The sequence below is a fragment of the Sceloporus occidentalis genome, unplaced genomic scaffold (genome assembly GCF_023333645.1).
Source record: "Sceloporus occidentalis isolate IW3139 unplaced genomic scaffold, rSceOcc1.0.p SCAF_11, whole genome shotgun sequence".
NCBI classification, from domain to species: Eukaryota; Metazoa; Chordata; class Lepidosauria; order Squamata; family Phrynosomatidae; genus Sceloporus; species Sceloporus occidentalis.
In genome coordinates this window covers 10,750,138-10,759,805 of record NW_028316991.1, presented here as the reverse complement: position 1 = coordinate 10,759,805, position 9,668 = coordinate 10,750,138, and the positions used below count along the sequence as shown (strand labels likewise).

Below are 9,668 nucleotides of genomic sequence, written 5' to 3'. Positions count from 1 at the left end.
ACTGTAGTTCTCCTACAAATTGACACTTTAGTGAATACACCCCAGAGCAAATAAGCAAGGCTCTATGGCTCCTTTTAAAACAAGTTGTAAAATTGAATGTTCTGTTAGATTTTGCTTATTGGAGTTATTTCTTTATTATTCTGTGAATGTTTGTGTGCTGTCGGTAGGACTAATTCATGCATAGCTCACTTTGTAATGTGCTTGCACTTCTATTTTCATATAGGGATAAAAACCATGACTCTGAACGTGACAATGAGACGAAGCAGCACTTCGGTGCAGTCACAGCAGCGGTGGAGCATCCCCGCAGATGGGCGGAAAATTCACGTACAGAAGAACCAACATGTACAACTCAACCGCCAGTACACCATAAACCCAGACGACTACTACAGGAGCAGCTGGTCAAGTGACTCCTCGGACTCGGTCATTTCTTCAGAAACCGGGAATAACTATTATCGAGTCGTCCTCATTGGGGAACATGGAGTTGGAAAGTCTACGCTCGCAAGCATATTTGCTGGAGTCCCTGATTCTTTGGACAGCGATTATGACATATTGGGAGGTAAGCTCACAAGATTTATGGCAATGCTATAAATAAATACTCAAAGTTCCTATAAAAAAAAGTGCATGACATAAAACAAAACACCTCCATATACGTTTGATAAAATGTTGCAATATCCTTAATGTTTTCCATGGCATATGCAACATGTTGCCCAATCCTCTGGCAATAAATCAATAATCGAGTAATAATTTGAGTGCCATCTATCCAATCATCGTTTTTAACATCGCAAAATATTTCAGAAAGGAGAATTTTTGGGCCAATTTTTGGTAGAAGAAAAAGTACGATATATAATATATATTGCTTGGTCCACTGGGATCGAAAAACAACCATTAACCCCACAAAATCTTGGTACTAAAGTTATTGTGTAAAAGTACTTTTACGGGATAGGAGATTAAATTCTGAAATAGGGTTATACCTGTATTAGTTTGAGAACAAAACAGGGTCAGGAGTATGTATATTGGGAATTAAGGGGCTAAAACAGTACAGATAAGTAAAAATTATGTGCATAAATTCCTCTTGGTAACACTTAATATACTGACATAGCTTCTAAAAATAATTTTGCCCCATAAGATCGAACATATTTGGTATGAGGGTTGGAAAGACATATTTGTAACAGGCCAGATGAAAGCTTACAAAATAAACAAATGCAATAATGACATTTTTTTCTCTATGGATCAGTGAGATATTAATAAATTGCAAAGCACTTAAAATATTAGAAAGCTAAAGCTATAATCACCATTCCCTTCTGGCAAATATAAGGTTAATAGCCTTTTCTGCTCTGTGAAGAAATATTTTCCATTACCGAACAAAGCTGGAGTTTTTGAGGACAAATTTTAGAAAGCTTTGGGAAAGATACAAAATGTGAAGGGCTATTGCTTAAAGAGAAATCATCTCAGAAATATGATATGTGTTCATCTGCCTGGTCCTGCTAGATGGGGAAACATACAGCTAATATTTATGTATTTTTGGGGGTCCTTGCTTGATCACAGAAAACCCTTTTTCTTATTTGATTAATGTTTTTTGCAACAAATATTGTTTTATAATTCAGATTAAGCTCCCCAGTAGCGCAGTTTCCTCCTATTAAAGCTCCACTTCTCCTGCCGCCAACAGAAGGCCATCTGGCACCTGAAAAACTAATTTAATGCAGAAAAAGGGGGTTTGTTGCTATCAGCGTTCCACTTGGCGGATGTTGTACCCTTAAAGAAAAAGTTGGCTGAGGAATATCATCTCCCCGGATGTAAAGGTGTTGACTTGAGTATTCACCTTTGTGAGAGCTAAAGAGGAGTCTAGGAAGACCTCTTAAATACCAAACTTATGACCGGTGACCCTTCCATAAACAGCTCAGACAATTCAACAACAGAAGCCTTTCCTGCAATCGGTTAAATACTTATTTTTGGAAAATTGTCATGTCACATTGTCATGGTAATACTAGAAAAAAGGCAACCTTTTTAAAATCTTTACCTTTACTTATTTTATCTCTTAAAGAAAACACATACGAGAGGACCCTGATGGTAGACGGAGAAAGTGCGACATTAATCCTTATCGACATGTGGGAAAACAAGGTATTTTTAAATGTCATGTATTTTTCAGAACTTTTAGAGATTGCTTTGCGATATTGTTCAGAATTTGCGCAGACATAACAAAAATGTGTTCCAGTATAATCAAGATCTGAGTACAGCTTTTACTTCATGGTCTCAAATTAGCCAGAGGAAAATGTTTCCAAATATTTCTCATGCTTTGGTTATTTGTACAGAAAAGCCTAGAATTATCAGGCTATGAATAAAACTTTCCAGACCTAGAGACCAAGTCCTACTTTACACTGGATGGTTTACACAAGCGTGTTTAAAAATGTAATGTCTGCAAAGGTATATAATCTTTGATCTCCGCCGCCATCCTCTGTACTTTTAGTATCTACTAAGCAAAGCATCACGGTGGTCCGGGAGAAAGATCTTTGTGCTTTTTGGCTAACAGTAACAGTCCGTCGGCTAGAATTCTTTCAAGCACAGCTCTGATCTCCTATTCTATAAACAAGTAACGTCACCGATTATCTGAAGACGCCATTGTACAGTATGTTGTAACTTGATACATAAAACCACTAAAGCTAACCTTCATATCTACTACCGGGTATGGCATATTTTAATGTCGTTAGTTACTAAAATGGCTCTAGGAATTTTGACCTTTAGAATTTTTGCTTGCTGTCTCCATCTAAAAAATTAACACAAGAGGGTAGAACTGTATTCTTGGAATTTGGTATCCACTTACATTTCCTTAATCTGATAACTTCTTGTCATGTTTTCGGCAGAGTCAGGACAACTGGATCCATGATCACTGCATGCAGGTTGGAGATGCTTATTTAATAGTTTATTCCATCACCGATAGAGCAAGTTTTGAGAAAGCTTCGGAGCTTCGCATTCAGCTCAGAAGGGCACGCCAGACAGAAGACATCCCTATAATACTTGTGGGCAATAAAAGTGACCTGGTCCGGTGCAGAGAGGTTTCTGTATCAGGTATGGTATTTCTATTTTTTTCTACCATACTAAGAGAGTGGTTGATAGGTGGAAAAGCCTTCCAGCACACTATGTAGAGGTTAATACAGTGAGGGAATTTACACATTCGTGGGATAGCCATGAGGCTATCATGAAAATAAGACAAGACCAAAGGCCCATTAAGGTTTATGGTCTTCAGAACAGGACAAATCTGCAGTTTATATGGACTGAATAGTTATCTGCTGTTAATGTTTATGTTTCTATGCAAGCTGCAAATATAAGAAAAAATCAACCCAAAATATACAACCTATAACAAAACACGAGAGACCCCCCCCCCCCACAGAAAGCCTGGTATCAATTAATAAAATGGTATCAAAATACAGGACGTGAAGATCACAAAGGAAAATAGCTAATAGTAGTGATGTGCAACCTCAGCCTCCTGGTATCGAGATATAAACCACTAACCATGTAACATAAGAAAGGGGATATTCTGCAGCAACCCTGTCCATTCTCTGCCGGTTCTGATTGGGGTTACAGAATTTGGTTTTGCTGATAATCTGATAGAATATTTTATTGGAATACAGAAACCGGTTTCCCCTTTGTAATTTGCTTGCTTTTATTTGATGTTGGCAGAGGGAAGAGCGTGCGCCGTGGTGTTTGACTGCAAATTTATTGAGACCTCGGCAGCCGTTCAGCACAACGTGAAGGAACTGTTTGAGGGAATTGTGCGGCAAGTGCGTCTAAGGAGGGACAGCAAGGAGAAGAATGAAAGGAGGCTGGCGTTCCAGAAAAGAAGAGAAAGCATCCCCAAGAAAGCCAGGAGATTCTGGGGGAAAATTGTAGCTAAGAAAAACAAGAACATGGCATTTAAGCTGAAGTCCAAGTCTTGCCACGACCTCTCTGTATTATAAGAAAAATAGGATGTGCAAAAAAACTCTCAAAATATGTTCTCTTTGGTGGACATCATGGGGTTATTTTTCGAGCAATAAGAAATCTATATTAGATTGGATAATGCCACAATTTACTTGTGTTTTCCACACCTTTGATGAGATGATCATATTCACAATTCCAATCAGTTAAAAGGACAATACATTTCTTTCATATTGATATTTATATTAACAGAACACTGGCCTTTTGTGCCAGAGTGCCTGATATTGAATTTTTATTTTCCCTTTTTTATCGGATTAGCTGTATAACAAGTGGATTCGGCTTTCAACATTGACCTCCTGCTAAAACTAATGATTGACATCGTTTTGTCTGGTTAAATGTTATATTTTCACCATACTTTGTGAGAATTTATTTTTGATCAAAAACCACTCTTTAGTCAATAGAAGAATTTAACCATAGCGCTGTTTTTATGTAATTATATAACATTGACCTCTATGGCATACGCTAAGTGAATTGGTGACGGGACCTATATTGGACCAATATTAACCCCTGGATATCCTGGGACTTGTTAAATCAATACCTGACTCAGGTAATCATACCTAGATGTGATCTATAGTGTCCAGCTAGATACTTTGGCCTCTGGAATTGGTTATTCTCCAGTAGTTCCTTTATAGCTGTAAATGGGTATAACGTGTACAGAGAGTGTGGAGGATCCCTGTGTTTATCATCCTAGTTTGTAAACGCGGTCACAAGTGCCTTAAAACTGTGTAGTTTCAGTACGATAGCAATGCATTGCTGTGGGTTAATAAATGGTTAAAAAAGTGGACCAAATAAAAGGACCGAAAAATCAGTTATATTGGTTAATATTCAAATAAATCATTTGAGTGCATGAAGAGTGTGCAAATCTGCCTCTCTCTGCTACCCATAAGATTTCATATCATGATAACTGAATGTAACTAGCATTTTTCACAAAATCCAGAGTATAACAGCAAAGTAATTTTAACATTTTCAATAGAGGGATGTGATAGTAATTCCTTACAATAAAAACCAATATTTTTATATATATATATATATATATATATATATATATATATGAGAATGTTTTTAGAGAAGGTGATGGTTGGAATCAGTAAGAAGAGTATCATGTTAGCTCATCTTGCAGCTTTTAGAGACTTTAGAGACAGTCTATCGTTGTGTATCATTGTAAGTGTATTTATGCAGCTTCAGCTTCAAACCAAACCAAATACCAAACTCCTGGACAAGGCCTGGGCTGACTTTTAGGTACAGCGGACAAATTCCCAGTACCCAACAGTGATTCCCACCTATCTTTGCGGTTTGGCCTCCTCTGGCCTTAAAGCATTTCTCCCAACAGTTTTAATGGGCCAATCCCAGTTTTCAGGACTGCAGTCTTACTTATTCTTAGACTCCATTCAAGACCTCAATCCAGTCTATCCCACATTTGTATATCCTCTTAAAGCGTTTAATAGAACTGTATGATATGTATTCATAATCTGCAATGTTCCTTTACGTTTCTAAAATGCCGCTGCAATCAGATAATCTGACGTATTTATCGGACATTTGTACACCATAGACATTTTGTAATTCTGAGAAGTTATAAATCAGCCTTGTCCTTGAAGGGTTATTATTTAAGCTCACTGGAATTGGCAGGCAATACATGCTTTTGGTATATTTATTGCTCCTGGGAATTTGCTAATAGCCAGTGAAATCACATTTATTTATTTAACCTTTCGTTGACAGGGATATAGCACACCCCCATGCTACTGAAAGGGTTAAACTGCAATTCAGCCCTGTAGTTTTGGTATATCACCTACGGAGTGGAAACGTTATGTGAAATTACTTTTTCAAATGTCATGGTGTATCAAGATTACCCACAAATAACTACTCGAAAAAATAACCTTTGCTTTGTTATGTTGATTATTCTAGCGCCTGTCATTTTTTATATTACGTAAAATATGTATTTATTATCTCGTTTCTGTATAAAAAATGTTTTGTTACATTTTAACTTCAGATTTTTTTAACTTTGTACTTTTGGAAATCAAAATAAAATAAATGTCATTGACCGCTGTGTTTGTTATTGTAGCTTAGAAAAACTATTTTTTTTGGGGGGGGTGGGGGTATTTGGTAAAATTAGGGGTCACGCCTAGACTTTCCAAAGACATAACCGGTGGGTTGACAGGTCAGGGCATACTTTCCAGGAAATTGAAATAATTTATTATAAAGATGTTAATTACAAAACATAAGTTATTATTTTCAATACAAATACATTTTATATACAACCAAAGGGCAATAACTAAAGGCTTAAACATTTATGTAGGAGTTCCTCTTTACTTAGCATTGTATTTGCTCTCATCTTTCTTCATTCGGAGCCTGCCTTCTTGTCCTTCAATGTTTAATGCAATGTTCTACTGCCTTCAGGAAAACATCTTTTAAATAATTCCACTTCTACTGGACACCATCTAAAGATATCCAGGCCATTGAAGACTCAATATGTTTCCATTTTAGAGACATTAGCCTTTCTAAAAATCGAATCCTTAGTTTTTTAGTTGTGGATCAACTTTTCATCGAGTCCATTCATTAAATGAAGGTCTAGGGATACGTTTTGCAAACGGTAATGCTTCTGGTTTCCAGGATCAGGTAGGTCCACCAGAGACAATCTGTGCCCGCCGCTGATGTGGACTTTGTGTCAACTATGGAGCCTCCAAAGTCTGTGGGTACACATTTCCCCTTTCAGTACACACACAAATACACATAATATGGTAATTTTGCATCAGGCATCTGGCTTCACTGCTACTCTCATAAGGCTGGAGTTTGCTGGTGTGTGGTCATGTGAAGCAGCTTAGTGTCCAGTTTGGGCACTGGATTATCCACAAATGCACCGGGGGCACCTGGCACTTGGGCCATTAGGAGAATGCCTAGTGTGCCTGATGGATAATATAGCTCTCACACATGAAGCTGGGAAGCATTTGCCAGTTTCTAGTATCTTGATGCACTTCCTGATGGCCATTTCTTCACGCACCTTTTGTTTTGTTTAGGGTTAAGTCAATGATTGCTATTTCAGTGAATTCCAGTATTGCAGTATGAAACTCTGCTTGTTCGCTACATATTTTACCTGCTATTCCTTGAGCTGGTCTCTGTACCATTATTGATAGCCATCTGAGTTGGTGACCTTATGTTTCTATTTTTTTTTTGTGACAGGTGGGCCTAGACTTTTTTGTGACAGGGGGGAGATTTTAGTCAAACGCTCACTTTGATACAAATGTCTGCCATTATAGTTGCACTGGATAACTCATTAACATTCAAACCCCCAAGGTATCCAATCATTTTGGAAGTTTCAGTCAATAGTTCCTAAGGAATCTGCCAGACTTTATCTCTGTTAGGCTAGGTTTCCACTTGTTTTTTTTTTTGCAAAAACGCCCATAATAACGCCAATTCAGCCACACGGCGTTTTATTAGTAAAAAAACGCTGCGTCCAGATGTTAGCTGTTCTTCAATAGGAAATCGCACAATGCCATATCCACTTGGCGTTTTTCTGTTCGGCGTTTTTTCAGTCCACTTTGGCGTTTTTCTGCTTTTTTGGGCTCTGTGGCAGTTTTTCAAAATCGCAGCATGTTGACACTCTTGTGTTTTTGCAAGGAAATCTTGGCGTTTTTCTCCAAAAGAAGTCAATGGGAGAGAAAAAAGCCATGTGGGTTTTGCCTTGGTGTTTTTTATGGTGTTTTTTTCCACAGTTACAATGCAGAGGATGGACCCAGCATCTGTGTGTCCTACGAGAAATAGGCTGGAAACAAACAGTTTCACACAAAACAAAGTTCATATTGAATTTTACACCATTTGGAACAAACATGCCATTACAAACAAACATACCCAACGCATCAACTGGATCCTGCGTGCCAAAAGCAACAGCAAACAATTTGCACCATCATTTGGGGCCAATCTTCCTAGAGGAGCAGACATTCAGAATAAAGCATGCCTTACAAACCACAGAAAAGAGACAAAAGGGTCCGACGGGGCGTAGAACTCTACCAAGAAAATGACATCGGGGGCAGATACTTGCCATTTATCCTAATCCCTTTTAGCTGGGTGACAATTCTAACGTGTAAAGGCTGGAAAAACTGCCTAAGGTCAAAAAAGCAATTTCCACAGAAAGGCTAAAACGCCAGAAAAAACGCCAAAACGCAGGAGAATGCAGTGGCAGTTTTCTTGGCGTTTTTCCTGGCGTTTTTCATCAAGAAAATAACGCAGGAAAAATACCCAAGTGGAAACCTAGCCTTAAGACTCCAAAAAAGTTACTTGTACTATGGGGCACTCCCTCTGTCAGTGATACAAGTGATGCCTCTGTTTGAAGGGTAAGGCATAACACACACAGGTACTGTACATTGTGCATTTTGTCCTAGAGACTAGAACAGAATAGTCAGAAGATCCAGAACAAACACTGCCACGTCTCTGATACACATCCCCAGCCGTTACCCACCCAGGCATTAGACAGTACACACGCATGTGGCTTCAGGGTCTTCCCCCCACATTTGCAACCAAGAAGACATGTGACCTAGTTTGAATGCTTCCACCATAAAATCTTTAAAATGCCTAAACAAGTACATAAATAGTTATGAATAGGACACAAAGTCACATCAAATGTTTTGGTGAAAGTCCACCCTCTAACTATGCCTTTACTTATCAACTCTAGGATGGCATCTTTTGTAAGTACCCGAGAGGCCTAGAAAGAAGCAAATGGTAACATTCTGAAAGAGGCCATCCTCGTAACTGTTCAGTAGAGGGGTGCTAAAAATCTGAGTTTGTCTAAGGTGCCTATTACTAGATGTTTGACCTACATTCACAAGTTTAACGGCCAATAACTACATGGCTAGTTAAATACAGTAGAACCTACATTTTACAGCAAAAACCTTCTGTTTTCTCTTTGTTTCAATAGTGCTTTTCCCACAAAATATTTCACAACAGTTGCAAAAACAGGAAACCACTTTATTCGTGATGATCACATGATCTAAATATTATAGAATACTTCTCAACAAAAGCTCTCAGGTAAAAGCGAGGGAAGAGCTGTATGTCGCAGAATCCAACCTAATGCCTTAGCCTGTGCTAGAAATCAATAGTTGTAAGAGAATTCTTGTCATATTTCAAGTGCCTCCCACTTTCTACGGTAAGTAAATGATTTGCTTAGATAATGCTTTGAGGCTGATAAAATGGGCTGTACAGCAAGCAAAGAGTGTTAACTTCTCCAAAGGACACCAAAGTATCTGGCAGATGTTCTTGAAGACTGGAATTATCATACTTTTTTGAATTCAGGTAAGCATTCAAATAGAAAAATATGTTTAATACAAAGAAATATACCAGGACTAAAAACTTCATGAAGAAGACAAAGGTGTTTTCAGTGACAATGTAAGATCAAGGATATTGTGCACCAGTTACTGGGATTCTAAGGAGTGGTCCTGGAGCAATCTGATCTTTCACCTTGTGTACAAGCGAAACAGCTTCAAGCCTTTGATTATACCAATTATTGATTTCAGAATCTATTTATTGTTTGTATATATATATATATACACACACATCTATCCATATGTATATATACAACCTCAAATTTAATTTTAGGGGCATCTATTTAGTGGTTAAAGACTGAATATAGCTATAATATTGTGTATTGTGTTGGTCGCTATTAACGAGTTCTCAGGATTCAACAAAATGAAAAAAAAATCTAGAACCCT

At 37.9% G+C, this 9,668-nt stretch overlaps 1 protein-coding gene across 1 annotated transcript; it reads left to right on the top strand.

The window, feature by feature from the left end:
- Positions 1 to 234: 234 nt before the first annotated feature.
- LOC149305550 (GTP-binding protein GEM-like) lies at positions 235 to 3,953 on the top strand. The gene is made up of 4 exons (XM_089477373.1): positions 235 to 556; positions 2,042 to 2,118; positions 2,859 to 3,063; positions 3,676 to 3,953. The coding sequence occupies exons 1-4, from the start codon at positions 235 to 237 to the stop codon at positions 3,951 to 3,953; spliced, it is 882 nt and encodes a 293-aa protein (XP_089333499.1).
- Positions 3,954 to 9,668: the final 5,715 nt, after the last annotated feature.